Raw genomic sequence first — 23,681 nt, forward strand, 5'->3', positions numbered from 1 at the left:
AAAACATTGCATGCGGCGCCTGTAGAGTGTGGAAAGTTAATGGAGAGCACAGCCGCGCTCGTCTCTCACAAGGATCATCATGGCAGTGATTGACAAGCCAGAGGGCCAATCGTTTACGCGATGATCGCGTAAACGATTGGCTGATGTTTTTAAGGCCCTACCTCGTGCACAGATGATGTTTATTAATATTATTCCTTTCAGTGCACCTAATAAATAGTCTTTTATCAGTTAGTAAAGACAGATTCAAGTAATATTGCAAAAATGTATAAAACAAAACATCCTCTTTAGCACCTTTAAGAGTAACAAACCAAAATTTAAGTCATTATTTACAGAAAATATATCTAATTTGCTTATATATAGACATGCTGTTACAATAGCTGGTTAGGAGCATTAACGCGCACGACGAGGAGGATAGAAGCAGAACTCTCTTTAATAAATCCACAAAGACAGTAATCCATAGACAGGCAGAACGAGGAGACAACCACACTACACGTGAACGATCCCGGACAACACATGACTGAAAACACAGGGCTTATATACATAGGATAACAAGGTGGGTGATGGAACACAGCTGGTGGTGATAATGAGGTGATCAGTAACTATGGGAACAGACTAGTGGCAGGAAATAGTACAACACAAGTCCAGAAACAAGTCCAAAACAGAGTGCACATGTAACACATGCATCATATGAGTGATGCCAAATGTTGGTTATTGGTGCAAAGTGTGGAATAAATTTTAGGAGTTATGATGGAGGGCAAGATTTTGGAGTGTGAGTAGCATGAACATTTAGCTAAATAACTTTAATTAGGTAGATTGTTCCTTTAAGGAATTGTTTTAATCATGAAATGATTGTTTTCTTTCTTCCTGCAGAGGTGCGTGACATCGAGTTGAACCTGAACTTGAATAGAACGGTGAACTCGCTGCAGATGCCGAGAGTGGAATACAGGGAGATAAACATAGAGGATTACAGTATGTTAACCAAAACCTGTTATGCTGGTGTGTAACTGCTCCAAAAGGATTTAAGATGTCTCTGATTAAGAATGTCTCTGATTGTCATTCACAGGTCTCAGCATGCAGATCCTGAAACCTGCAGGCTTCATAGACACCTCACACTACCCACTTCTGCTCCTCATGTGAGTAAATGGCAATTTTATGCAACATTTCTTTATAGGCCCTAAGCTTTTCTTCACAACAACAAACAAACTTGATGTTATATGTAAAACGTGTGTCAGAGTCCCAACAGTTTGTCTGAATGTTATCATTTCCCATTTATTAACCTAATTTACTTATTAATTTACCCAGTTTTCCACATTGCTGAGATATTTCTGTATGTAAATGACCTCTTTTATGATTGGCTAAAAAATAGTGACCAGTATATATGCCGATATTTGCCTATTTTAAGACATGAACTGTACCCGATTGGTTGGTTGGTAAAAATAAGTGATCAGTCCATCGAATGTCAGTTCCAAATTCTTCCCTTCCATCCATTTTTATTATCCATTATTTTTGGAGTAAATATTATTAAATAAATTGATAGATAAAAATGTAATAATAATTAAATAAATAATAAAATTAAATAAAATGTTTCAAATATGTTTTTGTGGAATCAAAAACACAGAGTAATCAACAGAACAAAGAATAGGTGAGGAACTAATGAATAACCATAGAAACGAACTAGCAAACAGAACCCAGGCAAGTCAGAACCAAGCATGCCACACGAGTCCTGAAAAGTGAAGCCAAAGCATCTCGATCGCCCCCAGGTGGCTGGAAGCAGTAAAGGTCATAAACCCGCCCTCTCCATGAAATGTATTGGGACGTGAGACAAACTAAAGTATCAAATTACACTTTAAAGATTTTTTTTTTTTCCAAAGACGGTTTCTGTCATTTTAGGCAGTTTGTATCACGCTGGTGTTAGTTCAAGTGTTTGTTCTTTAAATAACTTTGGTTTTAGTTAGTTATTTGATGCTATAAACAGGTGTGTGACGTCATGATTGACAGGATGGGTAGTTCGCCACCTAGTGTCGACACACGTCTCGAGTTTTTGACACACTAGTGCTTCGAAACAGTGCTTGAAATAAGGCTGTCACGTGACCTGTGGAAACGAAGCTTCGTTACCTCCCTGTAATACAAAGTGGGTTGATTGCGCTGTCCCATACCCGCTATCCATTTAGTGCAATATTATAATTTTTCGGTCATGCCTATATGTATGCAGTTTTTTTTAATGTGTGTATTGCTGTTAATTAAAGTATTATTAAAAACAATGAAGTGTAAATGTCTGTTGTCTGAATGTAAATTAAAACACCTTGCGGGCTCAACCACTGCTCCCAAAAAGAATAAAAGTACTTCCTCATCCACAAACTTGTTTGCTGCTTGTTAATGCTGTCTTCAGTTGTCAACAGCTCACAGTGTTTGATTTCGATATGGAGAATGCACGTTCTCAAGTGTGGGAACACTTCAGTCTCGACACTCCTTAAAAATTGTATCATGCATGATATGCGACCAAACTTTGTCGTATTCGAATTACACATCCTCAATGCTTCAGCTTCTACGCTCCAAACATCCTAATGCACTGGCCAATGACACTCCTACAACAGAGAACCAGTCTGCACCAACTGGAGAAGGTAATTTTAATACTAATAATGAAATAAATTTCCTTTGGGACAATATACTCCCCATAAACAATGAGTGAAAAAGTAAGACACCCTTTTGGAGTTCAAGTTTTGATATTCTATTCCATTTGCTCATGTGGTGTAATATAAACCCTTACTTCAATGTACTGCAGTTGTACTGTGATTATACTTCATTATACTGCAAATGGCTGTGCGTAATTATACTGCAGTTATATTACTTTGTACTGCAGTTTTAATGCAGTTGTACTTCAATATACTACAGTTCTTTTTTGTAAGGGAAAACACTGAGTATCACACATATTTAAACAAATCACTAATAACAAAATTTCAAAGCCATTTGCTAGAACAACTTTATATGAAGAAGTCAACCAATAGCCTATTTATCATATTCATGTCTTTAACACTGACCTCTAAACACATAATTTGTTGCTTTTTAAATCCAACTTTTTGTCTCAAATAGCTTTATGAATTTTGTGTCCTTTACTTCATTATACATTACTTTGTTGGGTTGTTATATTATATTTATGGTATACATATAGGCTATGTTGGATTTAAGGCCAACTCCAAACAAACACTTTTGAATTGTGTCTATATTGTAACCATCTGAACTCCCAAGGGGTGTACAGATTTTGTATTGCCAATGCACATTTATTAAAAGATGAAATTTAATTTTATGTTACTTGGTTAAACACTACATGGGTTTACTTTGAAGGGCTTACTTTAAATTACTTACTTTGTTATTTTGAATTACTCTGCCAATATGAATGAATGTTAATTGTACTGTGTATTATTAGGAAGGAAGAAGGAGCTTGATGAGGCCCTTGTCAGCATGATTGTGAAGGACTTGCAGCCTTTCTCCATTGTGGAAGATGAGGGATTTAGAGGAATTGTGAAGAAGTTTGACCCCACCTATGTTCTGCCAACCCGGAAAACTGTTAAGACAATGGTCAGAGAGAAATACCAAGAGGAGAAGCAAAAGGCTATGGCACGTCCCATCTGTCTGCCTCACAGCTGATATGTGGACCTCCCTCACTATGGAGTCCTATCTGGGTGTCACTTGCCACTACACTGGGTTCAGTGATGCTTGGAGTATCAAAGTTCCCAAAATCACATACAGCTGACAACATCAAAGAGGCTTTGTCAGATCTGATATCTGACTAGGGGCTCGCTGGTTCAGTTGCTGCCATGGTGACAGACAATGTGGACAACAAGGTGTCAGGAATTCAGAAGCTGGGACTATGCCTTGCTTTGCTCATACCATCAACCTCATTGTTAAGAGGGCAGTTAAAGAACATGAGGTGTTGGGAGACATCTGTAGCAAAGCAAGAAGAGTGGTATCTTTTTTTAGGAGCAGCACTAACGCTACTGAAAAGCTTATCCTTGCCCAAGAAAGGATGGGCAGGACACCCCTAAAGCTTCTCCAGGAAGTGGACACCAGGTGGAACAGCACGCATGATATGCTGCAAAGACTCGTTGACCTCAGAGAGCCTGTTGGTGCTGCTTTGGCTAGTTTGTCTAGCAACATCATGCCACTTTCAAGTGCTGATTTTGACATTATTTTGGAAAGCCTTGAAGTGCTGGCACCTTTCAAGTATGCTACTAAAGAGCTCTCTGGGGAGAAGACAGTGTCAGCTTTAAAGATCATCCCAATCATTAGGATGATTCAACACAAGGTGGCAGAAAAAACAGCCCTGGCGAGAAATGCATCTGCTTCATCCTTAGGAATAGCTCTTCAGCAGTACCTCAACAAGCAGTGCAGTAATGTTGAATCTATCCGTGTGCTTGCACTGGCCACATTGCTAGAACCCAGATTTAAGATCCTTGGGTTTGGCAACCAGGATAATGCCCGTGAAGCTGAACGTCTGTTGACTGGTGAGCGTGCTTCAATGATCCGGCTAACCAGTGAGCATGCTTCACAAGCAGAGGCATCATCAATACAGGCAGCTCAGAATTCACCATCCTCAGATGACCTGTGGGAAGCTCCTGGGTATCCGGGTCAGTGAGACACAACGGCATCATAGTTATAATGCTGATGCGACCATAGAGGTCAAGAAATATATCAATGGTCCATACCTCCCTCGAAGTGAGGACCATCTCAAATACTGGCAGGCCCATAAAGTGTACCCCCATCTACATGCTTTGGCCAGTAAATATCTAGCCATTACAGCCACATCTGATCCACGTGAACAAATATTTTCTAAAGTCGGAGATGTAATTAGTAAAAAAAAGGAGCCACTTAAGCTCCAGCACAGCGGAACAAATAATATTTTTGAATAAAAACATGTACAAACCCGATTCCAAAAAAGTTGGGACACTGTACAAATTGTGAATAAAAAGGAATGCAATAATTTACAAATCTCATAAACTTATATTTTATTCACAATAGAATATAGATAACATATCAAATGTTGAAAGTGAGACATTTTGAAATGTCATGCCAAATATTGGCTCATTTTGGATTTCTTGAGAGCTACACATTCCAAAAAAGTTGGGAAAGGTAGCAATAAGAGGCCGGAAAAGTTAAATGTGTATATAAGGAACAGCTGGAGGACCAATTTGCCACTTGTTAGGTTCAATTGGCAACATGATTGGGTATAAAAAGAGCCTCTCAGAGTGGCAGTGTCTCTCAGAAGTCAAGATGGGCAGAGGATCACCAATTCCCCCAATGCTGCGGTGAAAAATAGTGGAGCAATATCAGAAAGGAGTTTCTCAGAGAAAAATTGCAAAGAGTTTGAAGTTATCATCATCTACAGTGCATAATATCATCCAAAGATTCAGAGAATCTGAAACACTCTCTGTGCGTAAGGGTCAAGGCCAGAAAACCATACTGGATACCCGTGATCTTTGGGCCCTTAGATGGCACTGCATCACATACAGGAATGCTACTGTAATGGAAATCACAACATGGGCTCAGGAATACTTCCAGAAAACATACTGTCGGTGAACACAATCTACCGTGCCATTTGCCGTTGCCAGCTAAAACTCTATAGGTCAAAAAAGAAGCCATATCTAAACATAATCCAGAAGTGCAGGCGTTTTCTCTGGGCCAAGGCTCATTTAAAATGGACTGTGGCAAAGTGGAAAACTGTTCTGAGGTCAGACGAATCAAAATTTGAAGTTCTTTTTGGAAAACTGGGACGCCATGTCATCCTGGACTAAAGAGGACAAGGAAAACCCAATTTGTTATCAGCGCTCAGTTCAGAAGCCTGCATCTCTGATGGTATGGGGTTGCATGAGTGCGTGTGGCATGGGCAGCTTACACATCTGGAAAGGCACCATCAATGCTGAAAGGTATATCCAAGTTCTAGAACAACATATGCTCCCATCCAGACGTCGTCTCTTTCAGGGAAGACTTGCATTTTCCAACATGACAATGCCAGACCACATACTGCATCAATTACAACATCATGGCTGCGTAGAAGAAGGATCCGGGTACTGAAATGGCCAGCCTGCAGTCCAGATCTTTCACCCATAAGAAAACATTTGGCACATCATAAAGAGGAAGATGCGACAAAAAAGACCTAAGACAGTTGAGCAACTAGAAGCCTGTATTTGACAAGAATGGGACAACATTCCTATTCCTAAACTTGAGCAACTTGTCTTCTCAGTCCCCAGATGTTTGCAGACTGTTATAAAAAGAAGAGGGGATGCCACACAGTGGTGAACATGGCCTTGTCCCAACTTTTTTGAGATGAGTTGATGCCATTGAAATTTAAAATCAACTTATTTTTCCCTTAAAATGATACATTTTCTCAGTTTAAACATTTGATATGTCATCTATGTTGTATTCTGAATAAAATATTGAAATTTGAAACTTCCACATCATTGCATTCTGTTTTTATTCACAATTTGTACAGTTTCCCAACTTTTTTGGAATCGGGTTTGTAATTGCATCTGTATTTGTTTTTTTGTTTTTTGTTTTTTTTTAACAATGTGTATGTTTGTGTTGTTTTGTAAGGAACACATAAAATATGGTGCAAAATCACACATGCCTAATTTATTGGTGTATGAAATATTCTATTTAGAATAAAAGACAAGTTGTAATGCAAGTAAAAATGAATAACAGTAAGTCTTTATAGTCATTATATTGTGCAAAATACAATGAAATTTGGAACCTCTATGGCTGCACACACACGCTCCGCTATCTTGCTAATGATATATATGCTTATTAAATCTCCAAATAAAACTTACAGTGACATACCAATGAACAAAACATCTGAATTACACAGTTGGTTTAGGAATTTTTATTGACCACCAGATGGCGAAGTAGAGCACTGTGTCAGAAGCTTCGAAGCACCAACACAGTTTGTTGTAAAAGCCTCATTGCTTCAGAAGCCTCGTTCGGCACATCCCTATTGACAGTTGAGATTGACAGCTTCTCTGTGTCAAGTAGTCACTGAGATGCCAACAGACTTTTTTCTGTATCTTTGCGAGGAGATTGGAGCTTTAACTTTAATTTCTACATTTCCATAACTGTTTATTTCACACCGACATAATGAGTTGTTCTGAGTGTGGGTGGGACCTTGATATCGCTGCTCCACTTTGTGCTCACTACGGTGCAGACTTGAGCTCCGAGTTCAGTATGCGCAGACTCGAGACTCAAGATGTCAGCGCCATATTGACACTCTGGCGGTTTCAATTACTACAATGGAAGAGAGTGAAGGTGTGTCAACCATCTTTTTTTTTTTTTTTTTACAGTCTATGGTCAGAACAGGGAAAAGAATGAAAACAAAACCAAAAAAGACCAAAACAGAATTAGAATGTAACATAAACTTATAAACCCCCCCCCCCCCCCCCCAGAAGGCAGATCCTTGCTGTAACGAGTCAAACTGAGGAGGGAGGGGGCTTTGGTGGAGGACAATGAGCTGGCAAAGGGCAGGAAACCAGTTCAGCGATGATGTAGGAAGAGCCAGGGAGGAGGCAAAGGCAGGAGGAGCCAGGTGGGGACCCAGAGCTCAGCCAGGATGAAGGCCCACGGCGGAGTCGAGGGAGGGAGGAGCCATGGTGGAGACTTGCCAAGTGGAACCAGGTGGATGACAGAATGAGATCGAGCTGATGGAGATGGAGACTGTACAACACTGTAGGATCAGGAGGTCAAGGCGGAGATATGGTGTCGAGTGGTCGAGGTGGAGCCAGGATGCCAGAGGACTGAGGCAGAGCCAGAAAGAAGGCAGAGCCTGACAGAGCCAATGGGGTGGAGGGAAAAAGTGCAGCTGAACGCCCGAAAGTTTGTAACACAGGCAGAGCAGTGGCTGAACAAGGCAGAGCCGGAGGGGACGAGGGAGCTCGGTGGAGCTGTGAGGAGAATGGTCCCAGGTAGAGCAGAGGGAAAGAGGAGCCAAGACTTAGCTGACAGGTCACAAGGTGAATTGACGCAGCCTCAGGCGGAGACAGGGGATCCACTTGCCAGGGCAGAGCTGGAGACTGGATGACTTGAGGCAGATCTGTGCCACAGGTTGGAGCCAACAGAGGAGGAGCTGAGGGACTGAAGGGAGCCAGCAGAGGTCGGGCCGAAGGACTGGCTGGCTTAAGCAGAGGAGGCAGAAGACTTGAAGCTGGGCAGAACCTGCGGGGGCACTGGACACTCGGAGCTGGGTGGAACCAGTGAAAAAGAGAGACTCACAGGAATATCCTCTTTCATTTCCTCATAATAATTCCCATAGGCCAGGTATAGCTCACCCTCAGTGACGGAAGTGTGGGCAGGGCTTCGGATGGACAATGTTGCCAGATCACGCACCTAGTCAGACTTTCCATCGGGCTCCGGGGCGATAATAGGCTCAGGCTTTGTCTCTGGCGCTGACATCGCAGCAGGCTCAGGCTCTGTGTCTGCGGTGGAATCTGGCATAGGCTCCATGCAGGGTGTGAGGGGTGGCTGGCTGGGTTGGTGATGTCCTCCTCAGCAGGGCAGTTGGTGAATGCCGATGCGTTGTTCAAAATGGTGCGAGTGGGTGAGGCATGCTAGGTCTAAAATGTCCTTTGTGTGGTCCGAAGAACAGAGAAAACTAAGGGCTCAAATACACAAAGAGCTGAGACAGAACTAAGAACTAAGAACAGGTGAGGAACTTATGAACAACCATGGAAACTAACAAACAAACAGGACTCAGGCAAATCAGAACAGGGAAAATGAAACTAAAACAGAACTAGAATGTAACAGTTATGTTATGTATTTATATACAGTAGGTGGACAACCAAAATGGGTATTACCGCCGCGCATACCGCCGCCGCAGGGCTGTTGCGTTAACTGAAATTCAGTCGCGTGTAAAAACACTACCGCCAGGTTGCGCAAAGGGACGGATTGGAAAGTGACTGTAATAATAAAATGTTGGTTTGTAAACGATGAAAGGACGAAGTAAAACAACAATAACATTATTATATAACATTTTAACATCCTTAAAAACCATTAGAAAATTTAAAGTGAGAGTTAATTTCAAAACGTGGGATAGTCTTAGGCTACAGTCTATGCATCGAAAATTAAAAGAAAGACCTTTACACAAAGCGGACATGCTACTGTCATTAAACAGTCATTACTAGGCATATATATATATATATATATATATATATATGTGTATATATATATATATGACACGTTGTGTGCATTTTGTTTTGTGCTTTTACCAGAACGAAACGCTCGATTGTCTGTGTGAAAACTGCGCGTGTGCACGAGCGCCAAGAGAACTAATAACAGCAGCAACGAGCACTGGCCATGATTTCAGAAACAACACGTTCCAGCGGATAGATCGCCTCTTATTTAAAACAGACTTATATCTCATCGAATTGAGATATTTCTTTCTTTTTAGGTACAATTATTCGCTGAGTTTAAATTCACCTTTGAGACGTTTCAGATTCTCGCAGAGAGACAGCTGAAAGCGCACCCTGTTTTTTATTTTATTTTATTTTATTTTTCAAAGTACAAGGTTTTGTTGTTATTGTGAGCGTACACAAATAAAAGTAGACCATTTGTAGTCTTGCACTAATCTGTAGGCTATCGCCAAAAATGACGGAAGGCCTGTTTTAAGTAGTTTCAGCTGTCATGAGGAGAAAATCCATCAGAACGCGCCGGCGCCTTCGTCGGCCAGAGGGATAAAAATGTAGCCAATTTAGTTTCATATTTATATTTAAATATTGGGCTATAGCCTAATATAATTTTTTTTTATATGTCACCAATGTTGATTATGAAAAGTGAATAGCATGACGGATGCGCAATGTTGGGAGACACATGCAGCGGGTCAGACATAAGTTTGACCACTTCATTAAGTTTTGTTTTATAGTAAGTCTTTCTTTAAAGTGAATTTCGTTTTGTATAAATTGTATCTTAATTTCAATCAATGTTTCATCAACCAATTGACTAATTAATAATTAGGAAGAAAACCAAGAAAGTCGGTTGTGGAATAAATCGATAATAAATTCGTAGGTCTGTGTTAAATAAGAGGCGATCTATCCGCTGGAATGTGTTGTTTCTGAATTTTATATTTGATATTTTAAGGAATAGAATACACTCCTGCATTTAAAAACTGCAACAGGAGTTGCAGTTTTTTTTATGACGTTTTATTAATTCGTCCATTCTTTTTAGTTTTAATGATTTAGCTAAATCGTGCCTTAATAATGGGAGCGAAATTATTCAGTGACTCACGTTTTACTAAAATAAAGGATATAATTCATGAAACACGAAACCATTTCTTAATCAGTGTCCAAACAGATAGGCTATATTTTTCCTAAGTAGTTATCTGTCAAATAAAGGACAGGTAACGAATAACAAAGTATGTGCGTGTCAAAAATCCATGCTGTTTTATTGAAGGAGTTTAAAATATAAATAAAAAATGTATTTGTGATAAATATAGGCCTAATATGTGAGAAAATTAACATTTTGCATAAAGATAAATGTGCTTTGATGCATTGGTTGGATAACATGTGGTTAAAACGCCACTCAGCGGTCAAAAGCTGCAAATGCACTTTGCGACGCGGCGGCGGCGGCACGCGCAGCGGTAGAAACACCGTTTTGGATGGCCACCTACTGTATATTATAAAATTATATTTATCTGCATCTGAATCACCCAATAAAATCAATAATGGTTAACCACTAGCATGAAACAAATAACAACTTCATGCCAAATAGGTGTCATTAATATGTAAAAAGAGGCAGTCAAATGTTAACGTGCTCATTACTGAGACAATTTCAAACTACGGCATTTTTCCAATTAAGTTTAAATAAATGGTTTGGGGAGGAAGCTGTAAATCCTGAACTTTAGAGTTTGTCTGTAGTACAGTGAGGTCTATTATATCAAAGAGCAAATCCTGTTTCCCATGATATGAGCCCTTTAAAGTGTGTGCTGCAGGTCATCCTATTAACACACAAACAGCAGTTCCTCTCCTGCTCTGTGTTACTGCACTGCGCTTCAGGTCTCATCAAGAGTAAGAGTGTAACTCTGAAATGGACTTCAGTCGGTGCTATTAATCTTGTCTTTTCAGCAGTACACTTTCAGCCACTGTAATTACACCACAAATGAGTTCACCTGCAGCCTGCCTTCAATTACCCACCCACCGCACACATCATGCATACCGCAGCAGACAATCACCTGTGCTCTCTAGAGAGCTGCCAATGCAGTGTATATTGTGTTAGGACTATAGTGAATATAGTGACTGTGTCTCAAAACCCAGTGAGCTGCCTACCTGTCTTTGTGAAAAAGTAGTACACTTTAGTATACTTTTAAAAATAATATTTAATACCGAATTATTATACTTTAAAATAAGCAAGTGCAAAGTGAATGTAATGTTTCCTGACACTTCATTTTTAATGAAAATATGTTATTGTCACGGATTGCTCTGAGACTTGAGTGAGATCCAAAAATCGTAGTAAAAGGGCAGGTAAAGGGTCAAAACACATGCAAAACCATATTTTCGCTTTTATGTACTGGAACATACCAGAACGTGGCTATCATTGCCAGAAATGGTAGGCAGCTTACTAAATGCTTCTTTTCTTAATAAAAATGGTTTGTCTTTTTTTCTGTCTCTCTCAGAGATGGGACTCCAGGCAGTCAGTCGGTCTCAGAGCAATTCCACGTTGACTGGGCATCAGTGCTAGTCAGCAGTTTTGGGGTGGTTGCAGTGCGTTTTGACGGTCGTGGAAGTGGCTTCCAGGGGACTAACTTACTCCATAAGGTGCAGCGCAGGCTGGGAATGTTCGAGGAGAAAGACCAGCTGGATGTCCTCAGGTAGTTGTGCAGCCATCTGCGCCCAACACACAGTGAACATCCATCAATGCCAACACACAGCTGCACAAACGTGCTGCATCTCCTTAACTGCACGGCGGATCTACAGACATCTACATTTATACCACAATCTGACTTAAAAACATGATATGATTGACACTGACTATTTAGCATGTGAGAAGGTCCAACACATGTCAGACCATTTAACATTTTGTCTTTGTGTCTGGCAGTGTTATGATGCAGGAGCCATACATTGACAAGACTAGAATTGGAGCTTTTGGGCAGGTAAATACATACTGCATTATCTATTATTACTGTTATTATCTGTCCAGACAGGAAACCCTGTCACATGTATACACAGACATTTATTTGCCTCTTTCATATGCACATGCATACAGAAAGTACATTAGTACCCTAGCAAACTTCTTCGCTGTCTCCTAAGGCTGCATTCTAACTGAAAGGTCCTATTTACACTTTTCACTTAATGTGCTTTTACTTTAGCTATCCGATTTGTTAAAACTGTTTCATTTACACTTGGCCACCTAAATGCCACATTTCTGGTGGGCCGTATCTCTGGCGATGCGTATTGCAGTAGCGCTGTCATATCTGGCTATGCTCTGATTTTATCATTTTGGAAGGAGTAAAATTTACTTATGTGGCTTCAACAACCAGATGCATCTATGCTTGGTCAGTTTCTTTGGAATGCATCTCAAAACACCTCCTGAAGTGGTTTGAGTGATTGTATTTAAATCCATCTTGAAAGCATTTTGGAGGGCATTTATGAAAGTTAATGAATGAAAATATAGCCAAGTGTGGTGTCCCATACTAGGTGTTTTTGCTCTGCATTTCACCCATCCAAGTGCACTCACAGCAGTGAGTATTGAACACACAAAAACACACACAAACACTGTGAACACACACCCAGAGCAGTGGGCAGCCATTTTAGCTGTGGAGTCCGAGTTAGGTGCCTTGCTCATAGAGCACCTCAGTTGTGGGTAATGAGAGTGGAAGAAAGCACTGTTCATTCAATTTCCCACCTACATTTCCTGCCAGTACTGAGACGTGAACCCGCAACCTTTGGGTTACAAGTCCAACTCTCTAACCATCTCTAACCATTCACTTCTGTCCTGATTTCTTCAAGGGGAGGTTCTATGGGTGGGGTAAATGTATGGCTTTTTTCAGATCTTTTGATCTAATGGACAAAATAAGCTTGTGCAATTTACATATGAATGTGCCCAGAGACAACGGAAAAACATACAGAGAGCAGTAGCTTTCGTTTCTGTTCTGATAGCCACAAGCCCACGCCAAATGCGGTGCGTGTGTGTTAGAAATAGGGTTGCAAAATTCCGGGAATTTTCAAAGCTGGAAACTTTCCATGGGAATTAACGGGAATATGGGAATTAACGGGAATATATGGGAATTAATGGGAATTAATGGGAATAAACAGGGAATTTGCAAAATTACAGGTTAGCCTATGACAGGGTACTTAAATGTAGTTGAAAAGAACATCTTGCAGCATAATTTTGGTTAAAACATCCATATTTAATGCAATTTTAGTTGAAATTTTACCCTCACACAGCACACTACTTACTGCAGGGCTATTGAGGCCACACCCCCTGCATGCACGGTGCATTCTCCCAGTCCATAACATGCACATTTGATCAAAAATACAGAAAAAAGCAGTAATATTGTGAAACTTAACTGCAATTTTTTAAATAATGGCTATTTTGATATACATGAAAATATAATTTATTTCTGTGATGCAAGGCTGAATTTTCAGCATCATTTCTCCAGTCTTCAGTGTCACATGATCCTTCAGAAATCATTCTAATATGCTAATTTGATACTCCGTTATCAATGTTGGAAACAGTTGTGCATTAAAATTTAAAGAACAGCATTTATTTAAAATAGAAATCTTTTGTAACAATATACACTACCGTTCAAAATTTGGGGTCAGTAATTTTTTTTCTTTGTTTTTTTGTTGTTGTTTTTATCAAAGAAATTAATACTTTTATTCAGCAAGGATGTGTGAAATTGTTAAATAAAAGTGATATTAAAGTGATATTGTTAGAAAAGATTTCTATTTTGAATAAATTCTGTTCTTTTTAACTTTTTATTAATAAGTTAATCCTAAAAATAGTATTACAGGTTCCAAAAAATATTCAGCAGCACAACTGTTTCCAACAATGATAATAAATGAGTATCAAATCAGCATATTAGAATGATTTCTGAAGGATCACGTGACACTAAAATAAATAACACATAACAATTGTTGCAATAAAAATATATTTATTTTACATATTTACTAAATTAGAATTAATTGAATGCGAAAAATAAATAACTGTTATTTTATGGTATGACCAAAGAAAATGTTTATATTTGTTTTTATATGATACTTTTTATGTAAATTTATATAAATTTGCCAAAATTTCCAATTAATTTCCAAAAATTCCCGTAAATTCCCATAAATTCCTGTTAAGTTTCCAAATTGGAATATTTCCAAAATTCCCCAGGTTAAGTTCCCGTGGAAAGTTTCCGGAAATTTACCGGAAACTTTACAGCCCTTTGCAACCCTAGTTAGAAATCAGGAATGGTGAGAGAACATTGTGCTTGGTACATTTTTCATCTTCAAACCAAACTTGGGTCTCCTGCCAACAAAGTTTAAATGCCTCCTGGCTAGAGCACTTCCCATAATGTTTATGCATTCGGTCAGTAGGCGGAGAGTAGGCGGTCTTTTGTGGCTGTTCGACCACATGAGTGTTTACACTATGAAAGAAATCTGGTCGAATGCGTTTTCGACTACCTCTGGAAGTGGTCGAAAGTGGACAAGCTTAAAACGTTTTAGACCCCGTTTACACCTGTATTTACCATCGTCCACTTGTGATCTGACTGACCAAAACGCATCTTAATACCAGTTGTAAACAGGTTTTGGAAAAGAGCTACACTGTCTGTGACCATTAAGGATGTGATGATGAGAGAGTCTACACAGCCTGTCTAACTTACGGCATGTCACATAAACTCTTCCTGTCTCACTAATTTCAGTCCTGAAGAAGAGCAGAACAAATTGGTTTCATGCAGTAAGAAGAACTTAATTGAGACCATCTACATTTCTGGCTACATGTTCGTTTTTGCTCATGTCTATTTCTTTCCTCGAAAGATTGTCATTTTTCACAGTATTAATTAATGCATGTTCAAAGGCTGAATTTCTGCCTCACTTTAATGAGCACAGACCATATCAGAAACTTCTGTAACTAGTAATGAGAGTGCTATCTCAGAGGTCTTGAGTTGAGTTTCTTGTGTTTCAGGTGTATGGAGGTTACATCACCAGCCTTCTGCTCAGCTCTGAGGACTCCATGCTCAAGTGTGCTGCAGTGCTCTCACCCATCACAGACTTTGCACTATATGGTAGGATTTGTTTGTTTGTGTGTGTGTGTGTGTGTCTTAAGATGGGTATTCAATCTTGCTCCTGGAAGACTACTTTCCTGCAGAGTTTAGCTTTAACACACCTGCCTAGGAGTTTTGAGTGACCTTGATTAGCTGGTTCAGGTGTGTTTAATGAAGGCTAGAGCTAAATGCTCCGTTCACGCCATGTTGTAATTACCATAATTTCAAGATTACAACACATGACGTTCTACTCGGACATGTTCACGTCCTTGGGCCCACGTCTTATGGCAACACTATGAACACCTAAATGAATCTGCAGTAGTCAGGTGGTACAGCGGTCACATGGTACAAGTAGGAGTGCTCAGAAAATCTCCAGCTTGCAAGGTGTAATTACAAGCTCTATGAGGACATAAATGCTTTTTACAAGTTGAAATCATGTAATTACGGTAATTACGACATGGATGCACCAAAACTCTGCTGGAAAGTGGCCTTTCAGGAACAGGATTGGACACTCCTGTATTAAGACATAAGGGGCATAACAAAATGGAACAGGTCTCAAGACTTGTTTTTAACATCCATTGTATCTGCAATGAACAGCAGTTAACATTAGGTAGCTGTTGAGTACTTTTAGCTTCTGTTTTCAAAACTGAAAAAAAAAAAATGTCTTGACTCTAGCATTATGCTTGCAAGGCCGTAACAATGTCTTGAACACTGGGGGATATATATATATAGTTTTTTTTATGGTCTTTTTATTTAAAGGAATTAAACAACTAAAAGATTTAAATGGACTAATGGGAATAAAGAAAACAAAAGAAGAACAGTAAAAGAAAATATAAACCCTTTTTGAACTATTTGCAAATAAGAGTTTTATTTTAAAATAGTATATTAATAAGTGAATGTGGACATATGTTGAAAAGACAAAACAGCAAAAATGTTTCTTGTCTCATCACATTCAGATAAGTATTATGTGATTTATGCAATTCATAACTATGTAAGCTTGTTTTCGCCACAGAATAAAAAAAGTGTAAAATATAATTGCGACTAATCTCACAATTCTGACTCTTTTTTTTCTCACAATTAAGATAGTTATATCTCGCAATTCTGACTTTTTTCTCGCAATTGCCAGTTTATATCTCGCAATTCTGAATGTTTTTCTCACAATTGCGAGTTTATATCTCGCAATTCCGACTTTTTTCTTGCAATTGCGAGTTTATATCTCACAATTCTCACTTTTTTCTTGCAATTGCAAGTTTATATCTCACAATTCTCACTTTTTGTTCCCACAATTGTGTTTGCACCTCTCAATTCTGACTTTTTTCTCGCAATTGCGAGTCTAAATCTCGCAATTCTGACTTTTTGTTCTCGATATTGCGAGTTTATCTCAATTCTGACTTTTTTCTCGCAATTGCAAGTTTATAGCTCACAATTAAGACTTTTTATCACAATTGCGAGTTTATATCTCACAATTCTGAACTTTTTTTCTCGCAATTGCGAGTTTGTATGTTGCAATTCTGACTGTTTTTCTCTCAATTGCAAGTTTATATCCTGCAATTCTGACTAAAATCCAATTTTAAGGAAAAAAGACTGACATTATTTCTCAGAATTGTTAGTTTATATTTTGCAATTCTGACTTTATTGTGAGTTTATTGTGAGTCTATTGTGAGTTTACAGTATATCATGCAATTCTGTGGAAAAAGTGAGAATTGCGAAATAAAAAGTCGCAATTACCTTTTATATTTTTATTCAGTGGCCGAAACAAGCTTAAATACATAACCGAATGTGGCGAGACAAGAAACATTTTGCTGATTCATACAATATTCAAAATGGTGAAATATGACAAAAAAATGCATTTTTTTGCATCACAGGATATTATTGTTGGTTGTTTAACATTTCTATTGTAAAACAGTTGTTAAATATTGAATATTTAGCTACTTACATCTTACCTCACACTCTTTCACAATTGCTGAATGAACTGAAGCATCAAGCTAGAAATCATGTTCCATATATGTGAACAGTAAAGCCCATTTTCTTTGATTTGATTGGCCATCTCAATCATTTTGACATTGATGAGTGCTGTGGGCAGGCCAGCCTAAAACTGGTAACTTTTAAAACTTTTTATCATCATTTGATAATAGTACTACAATTCTGCAGATATCTGTTTGGGTCTGTTTTTGGGTATGAATATCTCAGTAAGCACATACAGGTTCTGAAGACATCTAGAATTTGATATTATTGTGTACGAAAGTCTTAAACAGATTCACATGCATTCTAAATCAAAACATCTGCTGAATGTCTTTTTAACATTCGGCAGGAAGCATTTTACAAATGTATCTCAGATGATAAAATAACCTAAAAAAAATTTGTCTTCTAAAACAGATGTATATATGTCATATCAGGAATGGGAAAAATCATTAGAATGCTTGTCCCACCCATAGCTTCTTCTGATTGGTATGTTGTTGTATGCACTATTTTTTTACTTGATGCAATAACTTGAAAATGGTGCAAGATGCTGTGAGATGTGATGTAAGATGTCACCAACAACTAGACCAACAATTAAAAAAAAAAAAGTCCAGGTGCAAAAATACACAGTTGAAACGCCTCCTAAGGTGGAGTGTCCAATTCATCATCCATTCTTGCAGCTTCCTGTCTGTGCGTGTCAGTGGATCCCATCAGTATTCAGAGCTGGGCCTGTAGGAGGACTGAAGAACTCCAAGAACTCTTGAGAACAGAGGGATGAAAAATGAAGCATGTGTGTGTTCATCATAAACAATACCTCACATCTCACAGCAGCAACAGCACAGAAATCTGCTCATAAGTCACCAGGCGCATCGGCGCGTATTGTGAAATGGCTGCGCAGTGATTTTTATCAAAGGAAATGCTCGGAAATGAACTCTGCCAGCGACAAATGTCACTGTTGACTGTTACTGTTCTTATTTCCTGCTTTCAGCTTCAGCTTTCTCAGAGAGATATCTGGGCCCTCCCAAGCCCGATAGGAGAGCATACGAGGTACATTTCCTTGAATTATAATCAGTATTTTGTGTTCACCGTTACTGACAACACTCATAATGTGCTCTTTAATATTTCCACAGATGGCCAACCTTGCATACAGAGCGTCCCAGTTCATCGATAAGAAGTTTTTAATCATTCATCCAACAGCAGATGGTACATTTTCTTTTCCACTTCTTACAATGTCTTTGTAAGAGATAGAATACTGTCAACTGACAGACATTTCATTTACCTTTTAGAAAAAGTTCATTTTCAACACACAGCCAAATTCATCTCAAGGCTAATCAGCGAGAGAGCAAATTACACTCTGCAGGTAAGAGTCATTATGCAGCTTTACTTAGTTTCTAAGTTATTACTTCAGTTGGGATATTACGTTCACACCAGGCCAGGGTATATCCATATACCCTGGTGTATATATGCATATACTGAATTTTCAGATACAGTTTCAGCTGGGTGCATTTGAAATATTTGAACTTTTGCAACCACTCGACCAGATGAGGGCAAAGTAAAAATTCCCAATATTCTCCAAACACTATTTCTGAGCATTGTTATGAATAATTAATGTCAGGAATAATTATTTTATAATTATTTACAGTGATTATGTCTAGAAGACCTAGTAGGTTTTTCAACACATGGTCTTCAGAGAACATTTTAAAGGTTTAATTTGTTAACAATAGTTAATAATATGAACTAGCATTGAACAATACTTCTGCAGCATTTATTAATCTTAGTCAATGATTATTTGAACATGTGTTAATAAACTGTGAACTAACATGAACAAATAATGAAAAATTCGATTTTTACTAACATTAATAGTGGTGTCCAAAGTACTGACTTGGTATCTGAAATTTAAAAAATGTGACCCTTTGAGTGCTGTTGAGAGGCTTCGTAAACACCTCTGATTGGCCATTGTGTTCACACGCTCAACAGATATGTCTGTGATTGGCTGCAACGATCAATGCACGGAAGCATTTGAAAGCACACGGAAGTGTTTGATTTTGAAAGCGGGAGCATTTGAAAGCAGGCGTCTATCAGTGGACCCGTGTGTATCTGTGGAAGCGCTCAGCAAAGATGATGCCTATTTACAACGTTTTTGAAGCATTGATCAATGTAGCTAATCACAGACGTATCTGATGAGTGCATGAACACAACGACCAATCAGAGGTGTTTACGAATCGGCTCAACAATGCTCAAAGTGTCACATTTTTAAAATTTCAGTACAGACTTGGAACCGAAGTCGGTACTTTTGACAACACTAAACGTTAACGAAGATTAATAACTGCTTTAAAAAATATTTTGATCATTGTTAGTTCACATTAGCTAACTAATCAACTAATATTAACAAATGAGACCTTATTGTAAAGAATTACCAATATGCTTCTAGTTCTATTTTAAATTAACCAAACCAACCAGCTCTGAGAAAAAAAAAGTGTATGAAAAGACAAGGTTGTCATCCGATAAAACACTGTGAATGATGTAATCAAAAACAATAATTATAGAAGTATAAAAAAATATTCAGTGTATTTTTGCAAATCATCAGTCAGTCAATCAAATCAAATCACTCACAGTGCTTTATGGGAGTTTGTGGCTCAGCGACTTCTCTAATTGGTGGATTTCTCTTCAGGATTATGGGTATTGTAGTTCTGGACTGGAAATTCTGCAATTAAACGCTTGTGGTTTGTTCAGAAGCCTATTATCACACAACATACTCGGAGCCGATGACAGGACTGTCATGAAAGATTTATACATTATTGTTAAAAATCAATTTCTCTTTGGAGTAAATTAATGGTGTTTTCACTTCTGTACACCCTGCATCATTTGTGGTGATGTTCGCCAAAGGTGTGTGAGGTCTGGGGTGACTGGATACTGAGCCCTGTGATCATCCAGCACCGCTGCCAGCAGAGGGATTAGACACACTCAATGCATGCAGCTCATTTAAACAGATTATACAGGCCACTCTCATGAGCCACGCGCTAACATGCTGAATAATCCCATTATATTCCCACATAGGAGATTTCCTCTTTACTTTCTGCTCCCTAATAGATTTGCTATTAATTGCTGGCTGGTGAATGACTGTGGAATTAATTAGGGCAGATATTCATCAGGACGTTTGTGATTGTCACTCTGTCAAGCTGTTCTTCTCAATTTATGATCTATTAGGTAGGGTCAGGGCTGCCACACACACTCACAATAAAGTTTGTATTATCCAGTAGAAGTTTCTGGATGTTGCTTAGTTGTTTTCAAACTTGGTTTGATTGTTTGGTTCTAACCCATGGTTCAGTATGCATTTGTAGGCACATGCTCATCTCATGTGGTGACTCTTTAGAATACTGTTCCATCATTAATGAATAAATAACACACTATTAACATTCTAGTAACTATTATTAACTAACAAGAAACTCTGATAATGAATTAGTAAGTAATAGTGCATAGTCGAGTGTGATAGTTCAATATTAGCTTATCAAGAAGTACTATTTTTTTTTTTTCATACCTCCCAGAGGAGAATTACAGAACTACAAGTTCACAATTAATATGAATAATGCATAATGTATAATTAATTCTAGAGTGAAGATCATGGTAACCCATTAGTAATGACTCAAGTGTTACCAAATCCTTCAGAAGAAAATTACTAATTATTTGGAAAGTGAAAAGCATGATAAATCTCTAGTAATTACAGAAGTCATTGTAAACTTTTGAGGTTTTTGGTGGTTTTGGGTAGTAATTCCAAAATCATTACTAGTGGGTTACCGTGATCTTCATTTTAGAATACTGATCCAAATAATTAATTCCTTCTGAAAGATTTGGTAATACTTGAGTCATTACTAGTGGGTTACCATAATCTTCTCTTTAGAATTAATTATACATTTTGTATTAGTCACATAAATTATGAACCTGTATACTGTAGTTCTTAGTAGTCATCTGGAAGGTATGGAAAAAATAGTAGTTACTGATTAGCTAATAGTGAACTACCTCATTCAACTGAGTGCTATTACTTACTAATTCATTAATCAGAGTTAATAGTAGTTAGAATGTTAATAGTGCGTTACTCATTAGTTCCTGTGTAGTTATTCATTAATGATTAATGATATCATTCTAAAGTGTTACCAAGATGGTTATTGGGAGATACAGAGTAACTACTGATATTTTCTAAGCATTTTATGCAAGTAGTCTGCTATACTGTTAATATATCTCATTGATTTAGATAATAAGATGTCATAATTTCAAATTACTGTCCATCAAATTACTGGCTGTATACTGAATATATCAGCAACTGCACCAAATTGCATATTTTTGCTCAGTTTGGGCCTCTGAATAAAACTGTGTTTTTTCCTCATTAAAGGATTAGTTCCACTTTCAAATTAAAATTACCCCAAGATTCTCACCCTCAAGTCATCCTAGGTGTATGTGACTTTCTTCGTTCTGATGAACACAATCATAGAAATATTAATAAATATCCTGACGCATTCAAGCTTTACAATGGCATTATGCATTACTAAACGAGTATGAGCTGAAGACAGTGTCTCCATCCATCATAAACATATTCCACATGGATCCAGAGGGTTTCTTCTGAAGCGAAGCGATGCATTTGTGTAAAAAAAAAAAAAATCCATATTTAACAAGTTATTAAGTAAAATATCTAGTTTCTGCCAGACTACCTACCGTACCCTGTACGTCCTACGCCTTACCTATTCAAATTATGGAAAAAACGAAACTGGCGTCGCGTCAGTTCCATAAGTTGAATGGGGAAGGCATAGGACATACAGCGTAAGCTTTTGAAGAATACAGATTGTGTTCATAAGAAAGTAGAAAGTCATATACACCTAGGATGGCTTGAGGGTGAGTAAAGCTTGGGGTAATTTGTCATTTGAAAGGGAACTAATCTTTTAAGTATGAGCTTATATTCTGACTATGTCATATGGCCAACCTGGTCTCATAGGAAAGACGTACCTGTGGGAACTTTTTTGCGAGTCGCCAAAATACGTACCAATGCATACATATCACTGCAGTTTCCAACAGAAATGAACACTAGAGGCAGTAAAACGGCAAGCGCTTTTAATCGTTTTCATACACAGTTATGATTACGGGGTCAGATTATGGCTTAAAGGTCCCGTTCTTCGTGATCCCATGTTTCAAACTTTAGTTAGTGTGTAATGTTGTTGTTAGAGTATAAATAAAATCTGTAAAATTTTAAAGCTCAAAGTTCAATGCCAAGCGAGATATTTTATTTAACAGAAGTCGCCTACATCGAACGGCCAGTTTGGACTACATCCCTCTACTTCCTTCTTTAATGACGTCACTAAAACAGTTTTTTGACTAACCTCCGCCCACAGGAATACACAAGAGTTGCGTTTGTAGAGTGTGTTTGTCGCCATGTCGTCGAAACGCTGTTATTTTCATCCCGCAGTCCAATCACCGGGTCTGATTCCGGCTCAGATTGATAGGGTAAAATTAAAGACATGTTTACAATAACACTGAGCGCGTGCATCTCCACGTTATGGTAAGAGGCGTGACCTTTCCGGGCAAGGTTCCCTAAGCTGCTGTCGAATCACAACACAGGAACCGCTGGCACAATCAGAACTCGTTACGTATTTCTGAAGGAGGGACTTCATAGAACAAGGAAGTCATCAGCCTGTTTTTATGACAGTGGAAACAGCGGTATACAGATAAGTAAATTATGTGAAAAATACTGTGTTTTTTTACACGCGAAACATGAACACATGTTATATTGCACACTATAAACACAATCAAAGCTTCAAAAAAACACGAAAAACGGGACCTTTAATAAAGACTCGTTTTCACGTCTCCTTGCACAGTATTACGTTATGACTTCAAAACGCTTTTTTTTACCAAAGTGCACGATTTGTAAACAAATATATTTTGGACTTTGCATCGCTTAACCAGCCCTATATGTTTCGCTTTTCTGACATAACAAGCTTGCTTGGTAGCTCAGCTGATAAGGAGTTGGACTTAAGACGCGGAAGCCTTGGGTACGAATCCCGTGAAAGGCGAGTCACGGTAAAAGAGCTCAAAGAGAGATCTAAACAAGCTAAAACGGCACGATTACAGCTGGTTTTTATGTTACGTTTGCTTTTGTTAAAGGTGCCCTCGAATGAAAAATTGAATTTGTCTTGGTATAGTTAAATAACAAGAGTTCAGTACATGGAAATGACATACAGTGAGTCTCAAACTCCAATGTTTCCTCCTCCTTATATAAATCTCATTTGTTTAAAAGACCTCCGAAGAACAGGCGAATCTCAACATAACACCGACTGTTACGTAACAGTCGGGGTGTACGCCCCAATATTTGCATATGCCAGCTCATGTTCCCAACATTATGAAAGGAATTACACAAGGGCAGCCAGTATTAACGTCTGGATCTGCACAGGTGAATCATCAGACTAGGTAAGCAAGCAAGGACAACAGCGAAAAATGGCAGATGGAGCAATAATAACTG

The 23,681-nt window shown here is 38.4% G+C and overlaps 1 protein-coding gene across 1 annotated transcript in view; it reads left to right on the forward strand.

The window, feature by feature from the left end:
- Window positions 1–23,681, forward strand: part of dpp6a (dipeptidyl-peptidase 6a) — a 380,416-nt gene that overhangs the window by 352,762 nt on the left and 3,973 nt on the right. The window contains 8 exon segments of the mRNA XM_048173881.1: window positions 871–969; window positions 1,064–1,133; window positions 11,645–11,839; window positions 12,067–12,121; window positions 15,142–15,241; window positions 18,168–18,226; window positions 18,310–18,382; window positions 18,466–18,539. Of these exon segments, the coding sequence (XP_048029838.1) occupies window positions 871–969; window positions 1,064–1,133; window positions 11,645–11,839; window positions 12,067–12,121; window positions 15,142–15,241; window positions 18,168–18,226; window positions 18,310–18,382; window positions 18,466–18,539 (725 nt within the window).

This window comes from Megalobrama amblycephala, linkage group LG22 (assembly GCF_018812025.1).
Source record: "Megalobrama amblycephala isolate DHTTF-2021 linkage group LG22, ASM1881202v1, whole genome shotgun sequence".
NCBI lineage: Eukaryota > Metazoa > Chordata > Actinopteri > Cypriniformes > Xenocyprididae > Megalobrama > Megalobrama amblycephala.